This window comes from Hemicordylus capensis, chromosome 7 (genome assembly GCF_027244095.1).
Source record: "Hemicordylus capensis ecotype Gifberg chromosome 7, rHemCap1.1.pri, whole genome shotgun sequence".
NCBI classification, from domain to species: Eukaryota; Metazoa; Chordata; class Lepidosauria; order Squamata; family Cordylidae; genus Hemicordylus; species Hemicordylus capensis.
Genome location: NC_069663.1, coordinates 27,215,470 through 27,240,181, shown reverse-complemented (window position 1 = coordinate 27,240,181; position 24,712 = coordinate 27,215,470). Strand labels below are relative to the sequence as shown.

Below are 24,712 nucleotides of genomic sequence, written 5' to 3'. Positions count from 1 at the left end.
TCAATGGTTTGGATTAAAGGTGTGGCTATGCAGATTTATTTTTTACTGGCGAACCAATGACTTGCTTGAAGGTGTGACCAAAGCAGAGAAACCAAGGCCTAAGAGCCAATGGTTTAACTTTAGGGCGAGGCTATGCAAATAAAAAGCATTCGGGCAGGCCAATGGTTCTGGTGCTAGGCGTGGCCAGGCAAACAACTCAATGCAGAAGTACCAAGATGGGGAGACGAAGGGCGTAGTTTCGTAAATAAAGCGGAGCCCAACGAGCCAATGGGTTCTCTCTAAGGGATATTATGCAAAGAGGGGTGTGAGAGCAGGGCCAATTGTTTGAATGGGAGGTGTGGCCATGCAGAGAGCAGAGAAGTCGAGGCTCCAATGGGCTGCCCGTACAGCGTCGGGGACCCAAACGAGCTCGGGAGGGTTGGCCAATGAGCGCTGCTATGCAGATGAATCCGTGACAGCGCTGAAGCTGCAGCGGTAGCCGGAGCGCATCGGGGGTTTGCGCGGCGCAACCGGAGCCTGAGTGGAGGCGCTGCTCGCTTCGCTCCGAAGATGATCCGGGCGTTCTCGTTCCCCGTCAGCCCGGAGCGGAGCCGCCTGCGCGGCTGGCTGGAAGGCACCTTAGCCGGCTTGTGCGAGCTGCATTTGCTGCGCGAGCGGCAGGAGCGCCGAGTCAGGCAGGCGCTGCGCATCGCCGCCGAGGAGGAGTCTCCGAGCAAGCCCGGCGAAGGCGAGCCTGCAGGCGGCGGCGGGGAGCCTGCTCCGGAGGACCAGCTGGTGAGCGCCGGACGCCGTCGGATGGATGGGGGCCACATTGTCCGCGGCCGCGGATGGAGGGAACGTGTCCCAGCCGGTCCTCCTCCTCCCGAGCCTGGTTCCTCGGTGCGCGGAGATCCGAGACGGATTCGGAGGAGGGGCCGGTGCTTGGCTGGGGGCTGCTCCGTCCGGGAAGGGGCTGGCAAGGGTTGCAGTGGGAAGAAGGGGACTCGGTGCCATTCGTCGCCCGGGTCCCCGGGATGGTGACGCTTCTGCTGCTGCTGACTGTTATTGTTCCGAGGTGGTCCTCTGAGCCCCCAGAGCCTGAGCTCGGCGGTTTAAATGGAGGTGGCCTTGGGGGAGGAGGGGGGGGCGCAGAGTCATTTTCTCCGCAATGTTGTGAATGGGTTGGGGGGCTTGCCGAAGCGGAGGAGGAGCCGTGTCCGCCGCCGTCCGCCCCCTGCAGGGAGGGTTTCTGGAAGAGGAATCTCTCGGTGTTCTTCTCGGGATGGAAGAACCGGGCAGGGCGGTGCATCGGTTCTGCCCCACATCCTCCCCAAGACCTCCTTCCCCTGCTCCCCACAACCGTGTGTTTTCACCAGCCACCGGAGGGGTTGTGGGTGACCCTCCCCTTGGTTGCACAAAGCCGGCGAGATGATGGTCTGGACAAGAGCGTCTCGCTCTTGGAGGGTCAAGGAAGTTCTCTGGGAGTGGGATCCTGGTGGAGGAGAGGGTTGCGGGAGGGCAGGGTGTGGGGCTCAGACGACTAACTGGGTTCCCTCCCCACGCTGGAGAAGGAGGCAGAGAGAAAAGGAGGCTATGGCGCACTGCAAACCACAATTTTGCTGGGAACGGATCAAAAGGGTGGAGGGGATTTTGAGTGGAGCAGCTGATGTTGTAAAAGCCAAGAAGCGGACAGATACTTTCCTCACTGTGTGTGCCCTACTGGGTAGGGTATCATGTGGAACTCACTGCCACAGGATAGTCTGGCCACATCGCCTGGAAGGCTCCTTTCTTTAGCTCCTTGGCATATATTATTCTTGTCACTCTGTTTTTGCTGAGAACGAAGTAGGAAATTGGGGATGGCAAGTCTGATGAGGGAGATCTGTTTATTGCCAGTGTGCAGGTCAAGAAGTAACAGTAAAAGCACAGTCCTAGTGCTGGCAAAGCAGTTTTGGTCTAACGCTGAAACTGTGCAGCATCTAAGCAGTCTCTCTCCTGAAGTTTGGGCTACCAGAGGGTGCATTGTTGTGTGATCATATTTTTAATACCGGTTTAACTGTCACAGCTTCCCCCAAGGGGTCCTGGGAGTTGTAGTTTCCTGAGGGTGCTGAGAATTCTCATTTTAAGATCCTGAGTGTCCTCCCCCCCTCCCCATTTTGACTAGAAAGACAACTGGGTTAGGGGACACTCCCCCCCCCAAAAAAAAGAGAGGAGAAGGAGTCGGACAGACACGACAGAGGTATATAAAATTCTGAATGAGATGGAGACAGCACAGAGAGAGATTTTCAGCCTCTCTTGTAACATTAGAATTCTGGGCAGCCAGGAAGGGAAAGGACTTCATCTAATGTACAATTAACTTGTGGAATTTGCTTTCACAAGATGAAGTGGTGAGTGACCACTTAGATGTCATTTGAAGTAAATAACTGAAGAAATTAGAATGGAGCCCACCTCTGGGCTAGTGAATGGTTCTTGCCATCTGCTGTGGGAAGACTTGTGTGGGTATTGCAAGCATCTTTGGATAATGCACTTTGGATAAAAGTGCATTATTATTATTATTATTATTATTATTATTATTATTATATACCCCTTTGCAACAGAAAGTTCTCAAAGCAGTTTACATAGAAAATAGAATGAGGATTCCTGTTACCACACAGCTTTCTCCAGATTAGGCAGCAAGTCAAAGGGGAATTTCTCACAAAAATCTCATTTACAAGGGGTGGAGGAGGTGGTGGTGAGGGGTTGAAGACTCTTCCTGCACATCTATCTGTTGCTGGGCGTGGGGTGGGTGGGGTTCAAAATGGGACAAGAAGCAGGAGATGTAACTGGTGCTCCCTCACTACCACTTATACACACTTCATGGTAAATAAATGTTTATTTCTAAGTGGGGAAATCTTAATATTTCACTGCCTGTGGCTGAAACAGCAGCTCTTCTGTGATTAAACATGAAATATTAATGCAGGAAGAGAATTGTGCCATACTGAAGAAATCAAGACGTGTCTAAGCTTAAAACATTGGCAAATGTGTAGCCCATTGAGTTTCCAGGGCTGTGCTTGGTGTGCGATGGGAGAAAAGTGGGTGAATGCATCGAGGACTTTAAAGTGTGTAGTTCTGCCTGCCGAGCTGGCTTTTCTTTTTTGCTCTCCAGAGAGGTGTTTGTGTCAAAGCAGCAGAGAAGGAAAGGCGTCAGCAGTTCCTAACGTGTAAAACAAGGACGGTAGGGGTTTAAACGAGCTTAGAAGCTTATCTATTTCTTTGCTCTTGATTGGGGAAGCTCTTCAACTAGAGCAGGGGTTCCCAACCTGTGGCACTCCAGATGTTGCTGAACTACAACTCCCATCATCCCAGCTACTATTTTTGTGGCTGGGATGATGGGACTTGTAGTTCAGCAATGTCTGGAGTGCCACGGGTTGGGAACCCCTGAACTAGAGCAGCCTGAGCTAACCTTTGGCTAACCTGAGGCTCTCTAGCTGTGGTTGCTGTTGCAGTTATGGGTATTGTAGTCCAACAGCAGCTGTAGAAGAGTCTAGTTGAAGAGGCAAATGCCTCTGAGTATGTGCAGGTGCATTTCTTTAATCAGTGAGTAGCCGCCTTAAGTGCTGCAGCAGGGAAATGCTTGACTAACAAGCAGAAGGTTGCTGGTTCGAATCCCCGCTGGTACCTATATCAGGCAGCAGCGATATAGGAAGATGCTGAAAGGCATCATCTCACACTGTGGGAGGACGCAATGGTAAACCCTTCCTGTATTCTACCAAAGACAACCACAGGGCTCTGTGGGCATCAGGACAGGAGTCGAAATCGACTCGGTGGCACACTTTACCTTTAATCACAGACAGGTTTTTGTGCACCTATCTAGGGGTCCCACTGTCGCTGCCATGTTGCAAACTTGGAGTAGATTCCAGCCTTGGGTACCCAGATGTCAGTGGACTGCCGTAATCTCTAGCCTCAGTGGCCGGAGTTCATTGCAGCTGGGGAAGATGGGAGCCATCCATTCTGTCAACAACATCTCGGGACCCACAGCTGTAGGCTCAGATCCCTGGGTATCTTCAAGCTCCCATTCAGTGAAGCTGAAGCAGGCATTTCACTGATTTAATAAAAGATTTTGCTCCATTTCTCTCTCTCTCTCTCTCTCACTCTAAAAAAAAAAAAGTACCAGATTTAATTAAAATCTCGGGCACATTTATGAAACTGCTGTCAAAAAACTCCAGCATAGATGTTCTGGTGAGGGAATTAATGAGGTGAGCAGCAGCCAGCCAATAGGGTGCTTCTGACTTGCATATTGCTGCAGATAATAAATATGCATAAACATGTACATATATGTGTGTAATGTACATTTTTGGCTGTGCACAGTAAAGTTTTATTATTTTAAAAACTAGAATATTTATTTGGGTTATTACCGCATGATTTTGTATCTTGCCCGTCAGCAAATAAGTGCTTCCAGGTCAGCTCACGGAATTAAGATTACGACGACTAGAACAACCATAATAACTGAGCAGTTGAGATGTTCACAAATGCTGTGTGGCTCCACAGGTTAGCCAGTGGCTCCCCTTGTGGATTTAGAGATGACGGACAGCCGTTGCCAGCACATCATGATTGGTGTAGAGATATCGCACCCTGTTTCGCTAGAAATCCAGAGTCGGTGTGCACAATGAGAGTCTGTCTTCTCTGTCCATTGATTAGTGTGATCTGCAAGGGACATTCTCTGCTGTTCTTAGCGGTATAAAAACATCCTCGGCTCTGAGAGGGGGCACCTGGCTGGTTCTGGTACGGGCCTGCCTGCCTTCCACCTCACCCTCTGCCTACAGAGCCCTTTCCCTCCTGTTGAAAGGCAGGGGTAGTTTGGAACTGGCCAGCCCAGAACCAATGCCTGCCAGAGTGGACCGGGTGCCTGAGGAGGACCCTCCTCTCTGCCTGGAGCCCTGGGGGGTTTCGCGATAAGGCCTTGTTTGAGAAACAAGGACTTATCGCGGAACCTTGTTAAGTGATTTATGTAAAGTGATTTATATCTATTTAGTGTTTACTACAATAAGTGATTTAAGCGATTTATGCACCACAGGTGATCTATATTAATGAAGTGTTTTAAGAAGTTTCTATCATTTGTACATTTGTTCTATTGGGTGGTGACTCTTCTCTTTGCATTTTCATTAGCCCCACTCTCCCCTTATATATTTTTCTGGAGCCCTGGGGGAGCTGCTGCCCGTCAGTGCAGGGCTGGCCTAGGTGACTATCTAGGACACCGGTTGTTGGGGGTGGCGCAGGGCAGGCACCACCACCCCTGTTGTGAATAGCTGCCCTGGCCATGGTGGCGGAGGCTGTGGCAGTGGGGGCAGGGGGTAGCAAGGGAGGAGAGTACACCTTTAAAAATCCCCAAGGCCACCCCTGCTGCCCCCTCCACCAGCAGTCTGCACCTGCCAGCATCCGACCCTGGCTGCTCATCTGGACCCCCATGCTTGCAGAGCAGCCAGGTGGGTGGCAGGGGTGGGCATGGACTCCCCGCGGAGCTGAGCAGCAGGAGCCGCCTTATGGACCTTAAAAGGTGTCATCCGCTTCCTCCCCTCCCCCTGCCTCGACTCCAGGGCCGGTCCTCAGTCAGTGTAGATGATGTTGAACTAGATGGACCAAGACTCTGACTCGGCAGAAGACCTTTCCCCTGTGTTCATCAGGAGTACATAGGAAGCTGCCATAGACTGAGTCAGACCCTTGGTCTCTCTAGCTCAGCATTGTCTTCACAGACTGGCAGCAGCTGCTCCAAGGTTGCAGGCAGGAGCCTCTCTCGGCCCTATCCTGGAGATGCTGCTGCCAGGGAGGGAACTTGGGACCGAGATGCTCTTCCCAGAGCGGCTCCATCCCCTAAGAGGGGAATCTCTTCCAGTGCTCACACTTCTAGTCTCCCATTCAAATGCAACCAGGGCAGACCCTGCTTAGCAAAAGGGACAAGTCATGCTTGCTACCACAAGACCAGCGCTCACGCTCTCTCTCGCTCTTGCTCTCTCACTCTCTCTCATGAGATAAGCTTCCTATAAGCAGAAGGCTGCTTTGAGTGGAAGTTCTGCCTGTTCATCCTGGATGGGCCCCTCTGTCTATTTGGCCTGTTTCTGGGCCAAGGTCCGGCTCTGAGAACAAGTGTGGAGAGTGAGTTTTCTCACCCCGCCTGCATGGGCTTGCTGAGTCGAAGCCCTTTGTGTTGAGCAATGGATGGTGCTGAGTCACCTTTCTCTGCTGGTGATGTCTCGCCTTGGGTTTAGTTTAGGAGACTGGCAGATTGACCGGGGGGGGGGGCATCTGTATTTAGCCTTCCAGCATCGGATGTCACCCCCTTGTCCATTCTCAATCCCACAACTCTGTACTTAATGCTGATGGCATGCGTGTGCCATGCTGACCAGAATAAATCACTGTGGCATTTAAACCTCCCCACTGTTTGAAATTTGGATAGTAAACTCTCTCTCTCTCTGTGTATTCTACCAAATAGAACCACAGGGCTCTATGGCCACCAGGAGTCAACACCAACTCATCGGCACAACTTTACTTTACCTTTACTGTTTGAAATTTGGATAGTAAGGGGTGTGTGTGTGTGTCTGCATATATTGCTCTGTAACATGCTCTACAAATAATTGGGGAAAGAATGAGCCCATAGTCCGAAACTTGCAGAAAACCTTTCTCTGCCACAGTTTTCTTATATTATCTTGGGTGTGTTGCTTAACCTTTCTGAGCTTTTCAGTTCACCTGGATCAGAGATAGTGGGAATAACCTTGTGGGGAGGGGGAAGAGCTAGATAGGAAGGTGAAGTCAACACAACAAAGTATGAGCATCTTATGATGGAGGAGGGACTAGAATAAATCTGGGCACTCTGGAGGGCGTGAGGAATAGGGTAAAGAGTGAAAATATATGCAGAGTATTGAGGATGGCTCTGAGAGTGCAACAAGCCAAGCCACTGTGGTAAAGAATTAGGGGGGGATATAATTAGGGTAAAAGTTGAGGGCCTGCCAGGAGAGTTTACTTAGGTTTTCCTGAGGCTGAAGGGTTAAGCAAGACCTTGACTGAGCAAAGGCTGCATGGGGTGTGTATTTGCCCGCATTCACAGCCCTTGTGACTTTACCTCCCATTCCATGTAGTCTTTCTACACTAGATTGTAAGCTACTTGGGGCGGGGACACATGTGTTTTCCATATGCTGTAATGTACTGAGACTGATGGCTTTGTGAAAACTCCTTTCTCTCATAATAGCTGCAGAATGATGGTGAGAGTTTAAAGGTAAAGTGTGCCGTCGAGTCGGTGTCGGCTCCTGGCGCCCACAGAGCCCTGTGGTTGTCTTGGGTAGAATACAGGAGGGGTTTGCCATTGCCTCCTCCCGCACAGTATGAGATGATGCCTTTCAGCATCTTCCTATATCACTGCTATATAGTACCAGTTGGGATTCAAACCGGCAACCTTCTGCTTGTTAGTCAAGCATTTCCCCGCTGCGCCACTTAAGATGACTGGTGAGAGAGGTTAGGTATGGCTTAAAAAGAAATCAAGATTGAGCCGATTAGGAACGATCAAGTTGGAACCGTGTCTCACAGACTGTGTGGACTGCTGAATTCTTCACACCAGCGCTCTCTTGTGACACTGACAAAATGCTCCGTGTGGCCCTTCTCTCTGTTCCTATTGGGGACCCGTAAGAATATTCCCACCGGTGAATTCTTCCGGCTTAAAGAAGGCAGAGCATAAAGCCGGGTCTTGTGTATGTGTAACGTTAACAAAGCAAAGACCGTTAACATTGCAAAGACCATAAAAAGGCATGGTTGCGGTTATTCCAGATTAAGCCTCCCCCTACTTGGGAAAGAAAGTGTATCTGTCTCTGTGTGTGTGTGTGTGCGCGCGCATGCACACGTCATGGTGTCAGACATTGCAACAGTCTTTTAAGTTGGAGCAGAGGAGAGGGAAGGCTGTTCCCCCCCCCCCACTCTTTAAACTTGCTTGTCTCCGTGAAGAGGTGCTAGTGATTTGTCAGAGCGGCAGAGGCATGTGTTGAGAACTTATACAAACAAATCGGGGTCGTTGCCAGCAGTGCATCTAAGAGGATGGTTGAGGCAGGGGGCTCCCTCCCAGCCTTGGGTCCCCAGATGGGAGGAGTTGGACTACAACTCCCATCACCCCTTTGGCTGTTGTGGCTGGGCATGATGGGAGCTGTAGTCCAGCGGCATCTGGGGACCCAAGGCTGCGGACCCTGGCTTAAGGGTGTCAGAAGATGCAGCCTACAAGCAGACCTGAGTGCCGAAATTGCCTTGGTTATGCTTTGCAAATGTAGGCTTTCTGCGGCCAGACGGTCTGCAAGTCGGAGGGGTCCCTCTTGGGTGGGCCTGTGCAACTCCTGGGGAGGGGAGGCAGGTGGCGTGCTTCTACGAGGGAGTTGTGTAGTGGCCCCCATTCATTGCCTGCCCTCCCAGGACACTGCCCCCCTCCTGCCTTTGCTCACCAGAGGGAGCCTGATCTGATCGCTGGCTAATGGGCAACCTGGCCTTCCTTCCTTCCTCCTCCCTCTGTCTGGATTCTTATCTTCAGTTTATTCCTGGGGGATGTGAATTGGTTCCAAATCGCCTGGCTGCTGGGAGCCCCAGAGGAAAAGAGCTGGATTGGCAGACCAGGAGACCCCCGGCCTCATTTGACCCAGCAGGGTTTTCCATGTGGCCCCTCTGCACGCCATGGCGAGGGAAACATCCGGGTCTCTCTTGCCTTGGAAAAGATTGCAGGAAGAGGAGTCGCTCTTTCCACACAGTTCTTGGTGGGTGTGTGTGTGTGTGTGTGTGTGTGTGTGTGTGTGTCTCATTTTGCAGATCTCTGGCATCTGCTCACGCACATCTTAAACCAACCAGCCAAGCCCTGGCTTTAGGGTCAGGAGATTGGGGGGTGGTGGTCTGCTCCTCATCCGGCTGCCCCCCTGCCCTGAGAGTGTCAGCGGCATCCATCTCCTCCAGCTTCCGTGTTGAGAACCAGAGGGGCATCCGTTCATCCCCTCCAAGATTTCACAGATTAAAAGAAGGATGTGCTCATAAAGCCCCAATTCTCACGCCAAGGATCACTTCCCCAGGCCCTCCCCACCTCCAGCTCTTCCATTTCCGAAGGCTTTCCCATCTGCTTCATTTGCTCGGTAATAGGCCCGTCTTGTGCTGATTAAAAAGGCGAAAGGATCGGGTTGTGTTTTTTGTTGTTAAAGATATGCTTTTTAAAAAGGACAAATGTTGTAGGACGATGTTATGTTTTCCTTCCATCCACTGTTCAAAACAGACCTCGTAAAATTGTCTGTGCACTGTAGACAAAGATGGATCCATCCATCCCCAAGGCAGAGATCTAACTCTTCTTAGAGCAGGCACGAGTCCCCAGATGTTGGACTCACATCAGCCCCAGCCACAAGGCCAAAGGGGTTAGGGTTGTACTCCTACAACATCCGGGCACCCAAGAGAATATTTTGGAGAATTATTCTCTCCATTCTCTTAAAGGCACTGGTGAATATTCTTTTCCAAGTCTAGCTTGGAGCTCCCTGCAACCTGCTGGGAGACCCTGACTTTGGAGATTTAGGATAAATCCCAGGACCGATAATGTTCAACTATTATCATCCACTCCCAGAGAACAGAAATATTCGCTTGATCCAAGGAGGGAATATGAATGCCATTAACTCTCCATCGGATGAGAGTTAAGCTGTGTAAGGCCACTGAGGAAGACAGACCCACCTTGCAGGTCGAAACACGTTTGGCTAGTTCCTTTTCACAAGAAAGAGAACAGGTTAGCCGTGGGATATATTCCACGGATATGAGGATCTTGGAGAGGATGTTATAAACTGTGTATTTAGAAGGAGATTATAATGAAAATTGTTAATATAGGATACACCGTGATACATCTCTGTTGTGCTTCATAAGATGTGTGATGTATTAAATTTTTTATATACCGTCTCCTCCAAAGACTCTAGGCGATGAACAATGATACCAATAACTATTATTATTATTATTATGAGTATAATAATAATATTATAATAATACTGCTTCTCAACACCCAAATTTGGATTTTCCCAAGTTTTGCAGTCCAGTTCAGTGTTTACACAGAAGCAAGCTCCAGTGAGTTACAAATACGATGAATATTTATACGCTGCTTTTCAGCAAAAGTCCCCATAGCGGTTTACATAGATATAAATAAATAAAACGAGGCTTCCTTCCGAGCAAGTGTGCGCAGGATAGCAACCCAGGATGGATTTTGCAAGGCTTCTTCCTTTGGCTCTTCCTCAGTCTTGCTGGAACCCTGCTGAGAGTTCTGCCTCTTGTGGATTTCCTAACCAACTGGTGGAAAGTGAGGGCTCAGCATTTGGCATTATATTTAGGCTTTTCTTTATTTTAACTCTGCCTCGTCCTGTGAGCTACAGCCTTTGCTGTGAGCAGCAGCAAACCTGAGGACACACAGGACGAGAGCCCGGGCCGAAAAGCATAGTGAGGTCAGCAACTTTTAGCGCCCTGTAAAAATCATAACTGGTTGGGAAAGCCCACTTGTCTCTGCTGCGGCTGCCCTGAAGGAAACAGTGTGAGATGCTTGTCTTTTCCTTCCTTCCTTTTTCTAATCGGTCCTGCCCACCAGTCGTCCTGCTGGGTCTTGTCAGGCTTCTCATGCCTCCTCCAAGCCACACGCGCGCCCTGCTTTGTGAACTGGTGGCTTTGAGGAGGCAGTATGAGAGAGGGTGGTACCATAGTCGTCGTCCTGCGCCTGCTTGGAGTATGCCAGATCTCAGGAGCAGGTCAGGTGCCGTCTGTGTGCCTTGGACGAACTCCACACATCGGCACCGGCTGTGTCTGTGCCACTGAGTGGGGAAGCTCCTGCCATAAGCGTGTGCACTGCTCTGAGCTCCTTGGAGGAAGAGTGGGATAGAAATGTAATAAATAAATAAAGATACAAGAATCATAGCATGCTCGTTTGGGGAGGGGCTTTAGAGGGCGTCTAATCCAGCCCCCGACTCAGTGCTGGAAATGGTGACCCCCCTCTCTTCGTCCACTGCACTTGCAGCCCACGTGGTCAGGTGTTGCTTTAGGAGCTTGACAAAAGGGCGGTGATGTTTTCAAGGCACCTGCGTGTTCATGCTTTCATGCGCTTCCAGAGGGGTGGGGGGTTGCAGGTGCCCAGCTTAGAACAGAGTGTGCTTTCTTTCCTCCTCCCTGCTCTTAAAAAGAGAGAGAGACTATTTTATTGTATTGTGCCAATTCCTAAAAGCTGATCTCAAAGCTTCAGGTCGGGATGCAGCTGTTGTGGAGCTAATAATAATTATATATATATTTATTTTTTTAAAAAAATGCAAATATCTTCTGTAATTAAGAAATTTTAAAAGACACACTGAGGAGGAGGTGGGGAGCTTTGTGGGAGATGCTTGAGTGCTCAGGGGAAGCTGACTTTAAATGCAGCCAGGGCAAGAAGGGGAACAAAAAACCCTGTCTCTGGTGTGTAACGGTCTGACTAGCAACTGGGTTTTATCTGCCTCTGGATGACGGTTAGTCCAAGGGATGGGGATGGCTCCGTGCCAGGAGAACAGCTTAGAGGTCCTGCTGCAGCCGCGCTTTTCTTAAATGGTATTTATTTAGAATTCTCCAGCAGTAAAGAACAGGAAGTGTGTTTGGATTCCAAAACATTTGACAAAGGGAAAATGTCCTGAGCGCAGCCTCTAGCTTCTCCCTTCCCCCAGTAGCCTTATAGGAATGTAGTGCATCTAATATTGACATGGAAGTCAGCCCCCCCCCGCCGCGCCCCTTTTCACAATAGGTGCCTTATCGAGTCTTACTGGAGGGGTGTGAGTGGCCCAGTGGCACAGCCCCCCTGCTTTGCAAACACAAGTCTCTGGCTCAGTCCCCCTGGCAGCATCTCCAGGTAGGAAGGCTCCTGCCTGAAACCCTGGAGAAGCTGCTGCCAGTCAGAGTAGACTCTAGTTAGATGGACCAAGGGTCTGACTCAGTGGGAGGCAGCTTTAGATGGGAGCATCCATTGCTCAGCAGTAGAACATCCACGTTGCATGCAGAAGGTCCCAGGTTCAGTCCCTGGCAGCATCTCCAGGCCGGGCTGAGAGAGACTCCTGCCTATAACCTTGGAGAGCTGGTGCCAGTCAGGGTAGGCAATACTGTATGTAACCGAATGGAAGATGACTCTGCATTTAAGACGATCCCTTTAAAAAGTAGAGGTTAAAAGCATTTAAGTGGAAAGGACAGGACTCTGAATTTAAGACGAACTCCTGATTCCTGATATCAAAATAACTTGGGCAGGGTGCAGGTAAAGACAGCCCTAGATGGTCCAAGGGTCTGACAGGGCAGAAGGCAGCCTCCGATGCTCCTAGCCCGCTAGGCTGACACCAGGGATCTCATCTTGTAGTAGCACATTCCCTAGAGTCTGCAATGAATTGTGTATTTATTAATTAAAATTTTCTTATATACCTCCTCCTCCAAAGCCTCTAGGTGAACAACAATACCAGTACCAATTAATTTTAAAATATTGTTGTTGTTTCTTGTTTGCACAGTCGAACAGGTGTTATTGACTGGTTTGTTTTATCCAGACATCGAGTCCTTCCCAAGGACCTGGGATGCCAGAATTTTGTTATCAATCTTGTTGTTGTCATAGGTATCGCCGCAAAATGTAGGCTGTTCCCAGCAAAGTTGTTTTTTTGTAGTTGGCTGATGGGGATTTCTGTGGCCCCGATGGTGTTGAGGTTTGCTTCAAGATGTTTTGGAATTTTATTTTATTTGTTTACACAGTCAGACAGGATACAACCAACAGGGAATGTCCTCTGAAATGCACTGGTTCCTTCCAAATAGTCAGAGGAGGGTGTGGGATTTCCAGTCAGCCTTTGGCCATTTGGAAATTCAATGCAGTCAATGGCCATTTGGATGTGGCAGCCTCTCTAGGAGATATAACCTTGGAGAGCTGCTGCCAGTCAGTGCCAACAAATCTGAGCTAGATGGACCAAGGGCCTGACTCAATATAAAGCAACTTCCTATATCCAGAGGAGCACCTCAGTAATTCTGGAGCCCAGAGCTAAAGGCCTTTGGAGGCCCCGCTCCCCTGCAAATCATCATGCTCCGCCGGGTGACCACACCACCCAGGACAGACTAAAGAGGATTTGGGGGCCCCCGGGGGCTGTGGAGGAGGCCTTGGGCTTGGGCCCCGAAGTCCAGGGGTAAGAGCGCCTCTTCCTATATCCCTAGAACTCCCACTCTAACCCACTTGAAAATAGAGGAATGTTGCCTGAGGAGGGGATGGAAAAACCAGCCGGAAAGGATGTGTGTGTGTGTGTGTGCGTGCATGTTTAAACATTTGCTACCTTTCTACACCACCCTGGATTTTTTGGTTCAGGAAACCAGACGTAACCAATGTTCAAGCAGCACTTCCCTCCAGAAACACAGGAGCCAAGCTTCCAACGGACAAGACGTTACAGACTTTTCTTCTCTCCCCACACCCACCTCTTGGCAGCGGGTCGAGGAGCATGGCAGCCTCAGCAGCCGGGACGCCAATACATAGGCCCTTTCATGAAGTGCAACCAGCGTCGTTGTGGGGATTGTGTGAGTGCGTCGAAATCTCTGCTGCTGCCAGAGCTCTGTGCTTGCTGGGTGTTCTCTTGTGGAGCAAAGCACCATTTAATGGCCTGGAAAAGGAAAAGAAAAATCACGTTTGGATGGATGGATGATGATTTAAAAGCAAAATCATAAGTCTCTCTCCCTCCTGACTACCGCGAAATGTTTCAGAAAGGTGTGGGGAGTTAGGTTGCCAGGTCTTGATCTGAAAAACAGTGATCCAAGCCAGGGTGAAAATGGGCAGGCTAGCAGAACAAAGACTAGATGTTGGTAGAATCGGGGACAAGACATGGTATTGTGGATGGAGCCAGCATTTGATACCTGGTTCTGCAAGTCTGTAGCAGAAGCTGACTGCGCACAGCACTGATTGGCTAGTGCCTGGACCATCAATCCCCACCCATTTGCAGAGTAGCTTTGCAACTCTTCCCCCCCCTCCACTTTAAAAATGCCACCTAATGGCGCAGTGGGGAAATAACTTGCCTAGGGAGCAAGAGGTTGCTGGTTCGAATGCTGCTGGGCAGCAGCGAGGAAGATGCTGAAAGGCATCATATCATACTGCGCGGGAGATGGCAATGGCTTTTTAAAAGAGTACTATAATTTATATGAATCTTATATGTGGCCCTTGGAGTTGTTAGGACTGGCAGTAACCATGAGGTGGGCATTTCTGAGCTGGGTAGAGGTTGCTTCCTCTCATCTTTTCCAGATTCGATTAGCTTACTTGCTAATTACTGAAAATACTGGAGAAGGAGGTTGAGGATTTTCCTCCTGACCTTAAGTCCTGCCGCCTTATCTCCACTTCTCCTGTAATGAAAGCACGTGGAGAAAGCCAGCTATACTGACCTCCAGTAAGACTGTAAGGAGCCCTGCTGGATCAGACCCAAGTCGGCCCATCTAGTCTGGTATCCTGCTTTCCACTGTGGCCCACCAGATGCCTCTGGGAAGCCTGCGAGCAGGACAAGAAAGTAACAGAGCCAGTGGGGTGTAGTGGTTAGAGTGTTGGACGAGACGACAACCGGGGGGACCTGTTCAAATCTCCACTCAGCCAAGAAACTCACTAGGTGACTCTGAGCCAGTCACACACCTCAGCCTAACCTACCTCACAGGGTTGTTGTGAGGATGAACACAACCCTATACAATGCTCTGGGCTCCTTGGAAGAGTGGGATAAAAATTGTAAAAAAATAAATCAATAAAATAAACAGCCCTCCTCTGCTGCTGCTCCTCAGCAACTGGTATTCAGAGGTAGACTGCCACCAAACATGGAAGTTCCATTTAGCCAGCATGACAGACAGCCCATTGATAGAACTCTCCTCCTCCATGGATAAATCCAATTCCTCTTTAAAGTCATTTAAGTTCATGCCCGTCACCATATCATGTGGCAGCACATTCTATAAATTAAGTACACCTTATGCAAAGAAGGGCTTCTCCTTATCTGTCCTGTAATGCATTTGCCTGATCCAAATGGGTCTTACACTCCCACTCCCCACCCCGGTCCCATATTGGAGCCCTTTGGGCCCACCTTCGTGATTCAGATATGCAGAGGCTTGCCAAAGTGGAGTGGACTCTTGCCACAGACAAGCAGCTCCTGTAACATTCTGTTGGGCCTCTGACATTGGTCTACGACCTTGCTATGGGGAGAAGAGGGCCCGCTTAGGAACGGGTCAGAAAAAGACCAGTCTAATCCAGCCTATAAAGAAGAATAAATCACAGTGGCTCACATGGGCTTTTTTCTTTCTTTTTAAAAAGTCTCTGGCTTTGAAGTTATCCAGTTGATTCCCTTGAGGGATGCTTGCCTGATTAGCATAGCTGCAGCTGGAATAATTTCAAGTGCTATGCTAGGTGAAAAGTAGGTTAGGTTTAAATTTGACAGGTGGGCAGTGTTGTGGGGTGGAAGGGGGTTGCAATGTTGTGCATCACCTCCCCTGTGCATGTGTGTCTGTGTGTGTGTTTCTCTCTCTCTCTCTCTCCCCCTCCAGACATGCAAACAATGGGATCACACTTTACATTTCTTTGTTTGTTTTCCAGTATGCTTATACTTTGCTCTTCTGCACAATGGTTTCTAGGGTGGCTGACTAATAATTATGATCATAATGAAACAGTGAAATCCAGAAAAAGCCTTTTAAAACCTGCAATGATCGGCATAAGCAGACCGCACAAAACAATATCGGTAAAGGATTTAAAAGTTCAGAAGGTTTGAAAGTTCTGGGAGAGTCGGAAAGTGATTTGCCTGGCACCAAAAAGACACCAAAGGGGGTGCCAAGTGCGCTTCGATGGGGAGCAGTGTCCCCTCTAAGGCATGCGCATGTGCGTGCTCTCACACATGTTTAAAATGTCCATTCAGTTCATTTTAGATCCCGCGGCTCAGGTCGAATCGGGAAGGCCCCACCCTGAATGCCTGTGTGCGCACACTGCCTTGAGACTGCAGCCCAGAACAAATCTACTTCCACACACAGATGAAAAGAATTAGAGCGAACACTGCTGGGGAGAGCATGAAACAAACGGGGCCACCACCCAGGAGGTCTTTTCTCTGTCCAAGGACAGCCACTGCCTCTCCCGCCTCCAAAGGTGATCTCGTTGCATAGGCCATGTGAGAGGAGTCGATCCTTGGACCACAGGCTGTGCAGGGGTTTATGAGCAAGCACCAGCACTTTGAATTCTGCCAGGAAATGAACTGGTGAAGCTGCTTAAGCACTGATGAGATGTGAAATCTGGCAGAGACGCATCTCTGTATTCCCGAAATCTCCCTCTCTTCTAGAGCTTCGATACATTTTTGAGACAGGTCAATATATTTTTGCCTCTTCCTTGACTGCTTGGCTGTTTTGCATCCTTACAGTGCAGTCTTGTGCCCATCCCACTTGGTGCTGAATATGTTCCCTGGCACTTATTCCCAGGAAAGCATTTCACAGGGGTTGCAGCTTCAGATACGCAAGAAAAGAGAAAAAGAAAAATGGACATAAATGGCAAGCTGGGTCAGGAATGGTGGTCCAAACAACGATGGCGCCAAAGATCCAGTGCTGGTGGGTTGTTCAGTTGATCAAATGGATCCAGTGATGGGACGGGATTTTACAAATTTGTATTCTGATGGAACCCAGCTAGCAATTGGCTTTTGTGAATCTCATTTGCATGGATTTTAAATGTTTGCGAGTATTGTCGGTTCTTAGCAAGCAGATAGCTTTAGGCTTAACGGGATTCCAAAAAGGATTAGACATTTATAGGCATTAGAACACTAGCTACAGCGGGCGAGAGAGGATCAGAAGAAAAGGGAAATTTACATGGATAGAAATCCATTTGCTATGGGGAATAAGGCAAGCGGTGACTGATGGGGCGGGAGCTTCAGATGCTTTCTTCTCCCTCCGCCTCTGGACACGAAAGTAGTCATCTTGCAGCAGATGATAGGGGCTGGTGGGAGGAGGCCAAGATTAACAAGCGTGGCCCAAGAGGCCACCCCCCCCCAAGCGTGGCCACAGAGATTGGTTCCACTTTCTGTGGCCACTTTGCCAAAACGGTAGGTCTGCAGCATTAGATTAATTAGTGAGATCCTGCAATAAAATGGGCATCAGATTTAAATAAATATAAAGATAAACACACACACACGTACATGCTGGACTAGGACCGGGGAGACCCGAGTTCAAATCTCTATTCAGCCATGTGACTTGCAGGGTGACTCTGGGCCAGTCACTTCTCTTTGCCCAGTGAGCAGGGGTTGGCATAAAACTAATCACTGGCCACTGCCACCGTGAAATTACCAGGGCTTTTCCCAAGAAAAGAGTGTCTCCTTATCATTCCTTGTACTAGGTTTTTCCTTGAACTTTTCAAGCTCTCTTATCCCACATGGTCAAGGGGCGGCGGGGGGACCACATTCCTCATGGGGGTGGGAAAGTAAAATGTTGGTAGGCTGGCTGGCATGAGGAGAGAAGTCTGCACGCCCTGAGCAGTCAGAGAGAGAGCAGAACAGGGTTTCAGGTTCAGGGAAGCATTGGGACTTCATGGCTCCACATAATTTCTTGCTATCCCTACGACTAGCAAAAGCAAAATTCAATGTTGAAAAATAAGGTGGTTCAAAAAGGTGACAGCCAAATAACTGTTTGGTTAGTTCGTGATGGTACATGAAAGTCAGCTCCCATTGGCCCTTGCCCTTTTTCTCAAGCCCCCTTCTCCTCCTTCAGTTTCCTGTTCCCAGTCTCCTGCCTACTCTGAATCTTTCTTCAGCCCCTGAGCTTCCTTGTCCCCTACCTTCCTAGTTCTCTTTCCAGTTTTCACTCTGGTCCGTCAAACTGTTCCTGAGTCTAGGGCCTATGTGAGGTTTCAGTTCAAATCCAAACCAATAACTTCCCCTTCCCTCATAGGTACTGCATCGCAGGCATTCCATCAGCTTTGTTCTCCAAGCACTTGGAATATTCGTGATGTAAACGTTCTGTACCAGTACATCAATTTGGCCCATTGCTGCTTAGATTCCCTGAAGCAAGGACAAGATAGTTCAGATATGCATCATTCCTTCACGTGCATAGTTGGTTGTTTTGTTTTGTTTTTTTGCAGATCACAGAATTCATTTTTGTGTGGTGCAGAATTTGGGCTACAGGGGCACAAAATGTTTACTTTAAATAAGGCAATATTGTCCACAATTTGAAGGCAGACACAAGCATTAAAGGCTGTTGCTAAAAGTGTTACAGACCACTTCACCTGCAATGCACGGGTAGAGCACAAGCTTTTTCTGTGGCGGGTGGGGGGGGGGGAGAAATTTCCAAATATATCTGATGCTGGTGGGGGGGGGAGGTAAAGAACATAATAACAGCCTTGCTGGATCAGGCCCAAGGCCTATCTAGTCTAGTTAATTTAGAGAAAGGTTTTTCACCACCTCTTTCTTTTGCAAAATCTCAGCTGAGGTGACCCATTTCATCCATATTCATCAGCGGCAGGGTGAAGGTTGACCCTTCCTTGTTCTCATGTGCTAACTCATTTAGATGCATGCAGGCTGAATATTGGCCTTTTACCTGCCACAGCCACAACCTCTTCCAATTTACATCCATGCTAATTTGCACCGCATCTAAAGTGGATGCCCTAATCATGCAAATTGTATGTGCCACATTTACCTTTTTGCCAACTGGAGCTGCAAAGAGTGCAGAAGGGCCACTTTGCTGTGGCCCCCCTTACTCTCCACTTCCTCTTCACCTATATATGGGTGAGTTATATCTTGGTACATGGGAGTGGGGTGGTTGGGGGGCGGGGGGTAGAGACTTGAGGATGTGACAGTTGCATATCCTCCAGTGTTTTGCTGGTATAAAACATAGAGACCTGATTGTAACAGATGTTGCCCCAAGGATCACGGCCTAAGGCCTCCCCACAACTAGGAATTGGTTGATCTCTTGTTTTACTTGTGAACTACCCTGAGCTGTTTAGGATTGGGCAGTAGAAAAATTGAACAAAGGCCTGCCATCTGTTAATTTAGCATCTTAATTTATTATTAATTTATTAATTAATCATCATCATCTAAGTGTTCTGTCTTTTGCATGAAAGATAGACTAGAAAGGCCATTGTGTCTGGGGGTGACTTGTAGTACAACAACATTTGGGGACTCTAGCTTGGGGACCCCTGGACTAGGCAAACACCATTTGCCAGGATGCTCTCAGTAGGTCAGAATGTGCCTCGGCCATTGATGGCTTGCCATGATTTAGGGTCCGTGCTCATGGGCTTCCCTGCATGTGCCCTAGAAACGTTGCAACCCCCCTCTCCACTCAGAGGGCTGACTGTGAGAGAACAGGGAGGGGGCTGAGCACTGAAGAATAACAATCTCGGTGACGGATATTAACACCATTTTAGCAAAGGGCCCCCAATATGCAAAAACGTGACCAGTGGTTTGCCAAGGCCTAGAAGTTCGAAACGCTCCCCTGGTCAGTGCGGACAATCGGAGTGCATGCCCATAGGAACATGGGAAGCTGCCTTGTGCTTCCTGGTTAGCGTTGTCTACACTGACTGGCAGCATCTCTCTCCAATGCTTCCAGCAGAAGTCTTTCCCAGCCCTAACTGGAGATGCTGCCAGGGACTGAACTTGCGTGCAGAGCAGATCCTTTGCCACTGAACTGATGCCCTCAGAGATTATCCCCATAGGGGAGAGGAGCCCCAGTGGGGGTGCTCCTTTGCTGCTCTCCCAGGAAAGGAAGCTGTGGGTCGCGCTCTTTCCCACAATCCCTTGCATTCTCCCTTGACGTGGGCTTGTGTGTGGGGTGGCCTGGCAAGAGGAAACCATCATGGCTTCGGTGATGGAGGCTACACTTGGAAGCCGTGGGCTTCATTCCCCCCCACACTTTCTTTTGGTGAGGTGAGAATTCTACCCTTTTGTTTCCAGGCGGGAGTTTGAGTGACGCTCCTAAATGACCCCCTTTTGTCCACCCTGCACCCATCTGTCTGGAGGCCAGAGGTCATCCCGCAGACATGGTTTCCTTCTCCTCCCAGCCTCCGCTCCCACACACGCACCCCCTCCTGGTGCTGAGGGTTCAAGTTCCAGCTGGACCCCGCCAAGGTTGGCGCCTGTGTGTGTGGGGCTGGACTTGTGAGACCCATCTCTTGGCAAGCGGGGGGGGGTCCCTTCTTTGCTTCTCCGTTGCGGTATCACTTCGGCGGAGGGTCCCTTTCGGAGGAGGGAGCACGTACTCTCGTTCTGTGTCTGATCTTGGAAAGAAAGACGCAGGGGTGGTGGGGAAGGAGACCCCCCCAAATAGGGGTTCATTTGCTTCTTTCCTGAAATAAAGGGGGGGGGATTCCTAAGCCTAGTGCATTGGTCAAAGGATGCAGGGCAGAAAGAACCTTGCCCAGTTGCCCCCCTTAACTCTTGTGCCATCCCCCCCAACACAGCTTCTATTTTTAGACAGCTATGGGGCCCAGTCGCGCAGCCGGGAAATGACTTGACTAGCAAGCCAGAGGTTGCAGGTTCGAATCCCTGCTGGTCTGTTTCCCGGACTATGGGCAGCAGCTATATAGGAAGATGCTGAAAGGCATCATCTCATACTGCGCGGGAGGAGGCCATGGTCAACCCCTCCTGTATTCTACCAAAGACAACCACAGGGCTCTGTGGGCGCCAGTTATCGAAATTGACTCGACAGCACACTTTACTTTATGGGGATCTGGTTTCGCTAAAATTGAGGGGTCTCGGAGGTCGGGGCCTGTGGGTTTCATTAAGCCTCTTCCCCAATCACTGCCCTGATGTGGGTGGGGTGGGAGACACCAAGGTTCTGCCTTTATACCAAGGTCGTTCTAGTTAAGAGTGTCTGCTCTGATTGGCAGCATCTCTCCACGGTCTCTCTCAGCCCTGCAGTTGGCGTTTCCTTTGAGCTCGAGATATCTAGGATACGACCTGGGACCTCCTGCATATGCCAAGCAGGTGTTCTGCCCCTGAGCTCTATGCATAGGCTTTCAGTGGTGAGGGGAATGCACTTTGCACCTGCTCAGGGGGGTCTGTCCTTTCCTCACAAGTTCTGGGTTTTCGTCCTGCCCCTCAAATTTAATTTTAATATCTTAAGGAGACAATCGGATGTATTCTTCTTGGTTTCTAGGATGCCCTGCCTGGCTTGATGTGGGAGTTGGAACAGCAGCTGGGATTACTGCGGATGCACCCCGAGAAGAGCTGTGGGGAGACAGCAGAGACAGAGAGCTGGCCCAGCTCAGGTAGGGAAGGCAGCCCCAAGCCTGGGGGCAGGCCGCCCCCTCCCCCACCCCGAAGGAAATGCCCCATTCTTGTCTTTGGACTGCAGCCTACTTTTCGGGAAGCACCCCGTTCCCACTCTGCCTGTTCTTCTCTCCCTGGCACGTCAGGGGTCGGCTCCACATCCTGACCCCACTGCCAAGTGCAAAATGAGGAACCGGGTCAGATCTCTCCCCCCCCCCATCTCCCTAATAGATGCCGATTTCCCCCATCAGGTTTCTACGAGGGACAGCTCTCCGCGGTGGCCTCGGATTCCCCAGCATCTGGCTTTGGAGACTCTTCCTCCAGTTTCCCGTCCGCATCGGGGTCTTACTCTCGCATCGGCCGTGTGGAGTCCCGCCTTGGCTATGCCAGCGAGCGGCCCAAGTCTGTAGGTGAGTGGGTGGGAGGAGTGGGGGGGGGATAGAGAGCAGGGAGGTCTTTGTCCTCATTGGGGGTGTGGGGGTGACCCCTCATGGAGGCTTTGATGGCTCTGGGGTGTGTGTGTGCGTGTGTTGTGGGAGCACTGCCCTTAAAGGAGGGTGTACGGTTCGGATGATACCTTACCACCCCACGCAGTTAGAGAAGGGACATCTACTGCCCTGGTGCCCTCCTGGCACGACCCTCTATCACCTGGGGTGGGGATTTTCAGCTGGAGGTGATGGGAGTTGTAGTCTTGGCCACCCCTGCTCTCTAGTCAGCCATGAGAGTCAAGAGGCATGTTATGCTGGGAGCCGGCGACTGGCCCTGAATCATTCAGTGAGCTTCCGGCTGAGCAGGGATTTGAACCTGGGTCTCCCCAGGCCTAGTCAAACACTCTAACCCAGGGGTTCCCAAAATGCAGTACGCCAGACGTTGCTGGACTACCACTCCCATCACCCCCAGCCCTAATAAATTGTGCCTGGGGGATGATGGGAGTTGCAGTCCAACGACATCTGGAGTAACCCCGGATGGGAGTCACTACTCTAAGCACTCGGCCAGGCTGGCTGGCTGTCTTCCCCACCTGTCTAGAAAGTGTCTCAATCCGCCCCCCCTTTCTCTCCCCCCCCTTCACAGGTGACGTAGCCAACAGCGGCAAGGAGGGGGCCAGTCGGAGTACCGTGCCCCGCTCCTTCTCGGCTCCTTATTCCAGCTCCCCGGATTACCCGGCCGAAGCAGCGTTGCCTGCCTGCTACCCGCCCGACCCTTTTCTGTACCCCAGCCCGCTCCACGCGGTGGCCCTGCAGAACCCCCTCCTCCTCCGGAGCCACCTCTACGAGGACCCCGCCTTCTCCTCGGCTGCCTCCCAGGGGCTGGCCTACCCCCCAGGTCAGGAGGGGGGCCTGGAGGCCTACGGCAGTGAGTTCCAGTACTACTCGGAGGCGGCCTCGCATTGCCACAAGGTGGAGAGCTACATCTCCCGCCTCATCCGTCGGCGGAGCCAGCTGGTGAGAGGCAGCAAGCCCCGGACCAGCCTCGGCGGCTCGGAACCGGCGGCCAAGAGCAGCCTGGCGAGGCAGAGCAGCTTGTGCAAGAGGCCCGGGGAGCTGCTCCCCCCGCCGGCCGAGCGCAAGCCCCCTCCCGCCATGGAGAGAGGCAGCAGCACCCCCTCGCCCTGCGGCCACGAGGCAGGCGGGGCCCCGGCAGCCACGCGCATCTGGTCCTCGTGGGATGCCGCTGCCGAGAGGACGTTGGCCGCCCAGGGGGCCGCGGAGGACTTTAGCCCCCCCCACTCCAGCCTCAAGAAGCCCCCCAAGCTGCAGGCTCTAGCCCACCTGAGGCCCACCTCCGTGGATCAATATGAGGCGGGGTACCCCTCGTCCCCGCTGCTGGACGGGGAGGACGGGGCCTCCCGGGGGAATGGCCAAGACCCCACCTCTTACGAGGCGGAGGACGCGGCCTGCCTCATGGTGCAAGCCCAGTATATTCCTGCTCAGCAGCCCCCGAGGGCCCAGCAGTCTCACCGGGCTGGCAAAAAGAAGCCCCCGCCCCTCACCAAGGGCCGCTCCGTGGAGCTCTCGCCAGAACGGCTCCCTCTGATCCCCCGGGAACGGCCGCGGGTGTTGGCGCCCCCCAAGAAATGCCGCTTCACTGAGGAGGGGGGCGAGGGGGCGGGGAGGAAGGGGGCGGGGAGGAAAAGCTCCCCCCGCTCCAGAAAGGCTGCCCGCTCGCAGTCCGAGAACAGCCTCCTCAACAAGCCGGGGGTGAAATGCGGCACAACCGAACGGGAGGAAACCGCCCTGAAACCGGCCCGGCCCCGGCGGCCTCACGGCGGCGCGGCCGGTGGCTACCGCAAGTGGCGCTCCACGGCCGAGATCTGCCAAGAGGAGCCGTCGACGGGAGGCGCCGTCGAGCCACGCCGGAGCCGTCGGGGGGCTGGCCCGGCAGGGTATGGTTATGCCGGCAGCGATTCGGAGTGCTCCGCTGAGCCGGCCCGGCAGGCTCCCATGTGCCGCTTGGAGGAAGGCCTGGTCTACGGAGACAGCGAGTCCAGCCTGAGCGACGGGGAGTCGCCCCCACCCTACAGCAGCGGGGCCTCCAGTGACACGGACGAGAGCGGCGGGCTGGTGTGGCCCCAGCAGCTCTCCCCGCAACTGGTCTCGGCCTCCGGGCCTGGGAAGGCCACCAGTGGGCAACCCAAGGTCTTCGTCAAGATCAAGGCCTCCCACGCCCTGAAGAAGAAGATCATGCGCTTCCGCTCCGGCTCCCTCAAAGTCATGACCACCGTGTGAGGGTCCCCAGTGGCCGCTTCCGTTGCCTGCCGTTGCCCCTCTTTCAGCCGGAACCCCCCTTGGGTCCTTCCCGGCCTCCCGTCTTCCTGTCCTGAGCCTCCACATCCCATTTGGCTCCTCCGCTCGGCTCACCCTGCGATGACCACCTCGGAAGTGGGATGACGCCGGGGCACCGCTGGGCAACCTGCTCCCCCTTCCCCAGCTGCACGCGAATTGCCCCGGCGGACGGGGGCTCTCCGTCTCCCTCCCACCCACCCACCCGCTATCTACTCCAGTCCAGTTTAAAAGGGAAAGTATTTATTGGGTTTTGTACTGTTAAGACGTCTCAGGTGCCAAGTTTGGGTGCAAAACTCTGGACCCAAAACCCACACGGCCAATGTTGCATTTCTGTACAGACATTCTCCCCCCCCCTCCCCTGCTCTCCCCACATTGTAAATAAAATCCAGTGGATCTTTTTGGTGGTTATCTTGCTTCTTTGTCTTGGAGGAGGGGAGTGAGTCCAGCTTCTCTCGCCCTTCTGAACCATGGCATCTCCAGTCAAAGGCCCTCGAGTAACAGGAGACAGGAGAGGCGCTTCGTTGCTTGAAGCTCTAGAAACCAACTGGAGCAGACAAAACTGAGCTTCCTTATATATAAGGAATCGATGGAGCTGCCTCCTACTGAGTCAGCAGACCCTTGGTCCATCTAGCTTGTTGGAACTGTCTACATGGACTGGCAGCGGCTCTCCAGGGTTTCAGGCCTACTTGAAGAGGCTGCCAGCAGGGGTCGAACCGGGAACCTTCTGTATGCAAA

At 51.6% G+C, this 24,712-nt stretch overlaps 1 protein-coding gene across 1 annotated transcript; it reads left to right on the top strand.

Annotated features, from left to right (window-relative positions):
- Nucleotides 1–293: 293 nt before the first annotated feature.
- DACT3 (dishevelled binding antagonist of beta catenin 3) lies at nt 294–24,375 on the top strand. Its single transcript, XM_053266747.1, has 4 exons — nt 294–774; nt 21,082–21,193; nt 21,446–21,604; nt 22,266–24,375. The coding sequence occupies exons 1-4, from the start codon at nt 550–552 to the stop codon at nt 23,918–23,920; spliced, it is 2,151 nt and encodes a 716-aa protein (XP_053122722.1). The 5' UTR covers nt 294–549; the 3' UTR covers nt 23,921–24,375.
- Nucleotides 24,376–24,712: the final 337 nt, after the last annotated feature.

Bases quoted from the DNA above. Each gene is read 5' to 3' on its own strand.
- DACT3 (XM_053266747.1), top strand. From the start codon at position 550: ATGATCCGGGCGTTCTCGTTCCCCGTCAGCCCGGAGCGGAGCCGCCTG. The intron at 21,194-21,445 runs GTAGGGAAGGCA...TTCCCCCATCAG, and splicing joins AGAGAGCTGGCCCAGCTCAG to GTTTCTACGAGGGACAGCTC. The intron at 21,605-22,265 runs GTGAGTGGGTGG...CCCCCTTCACAG, and splicing joins CGAGCGGCCCAAGTCTGTAG to GTGACGTAGCCAACAGCGGC.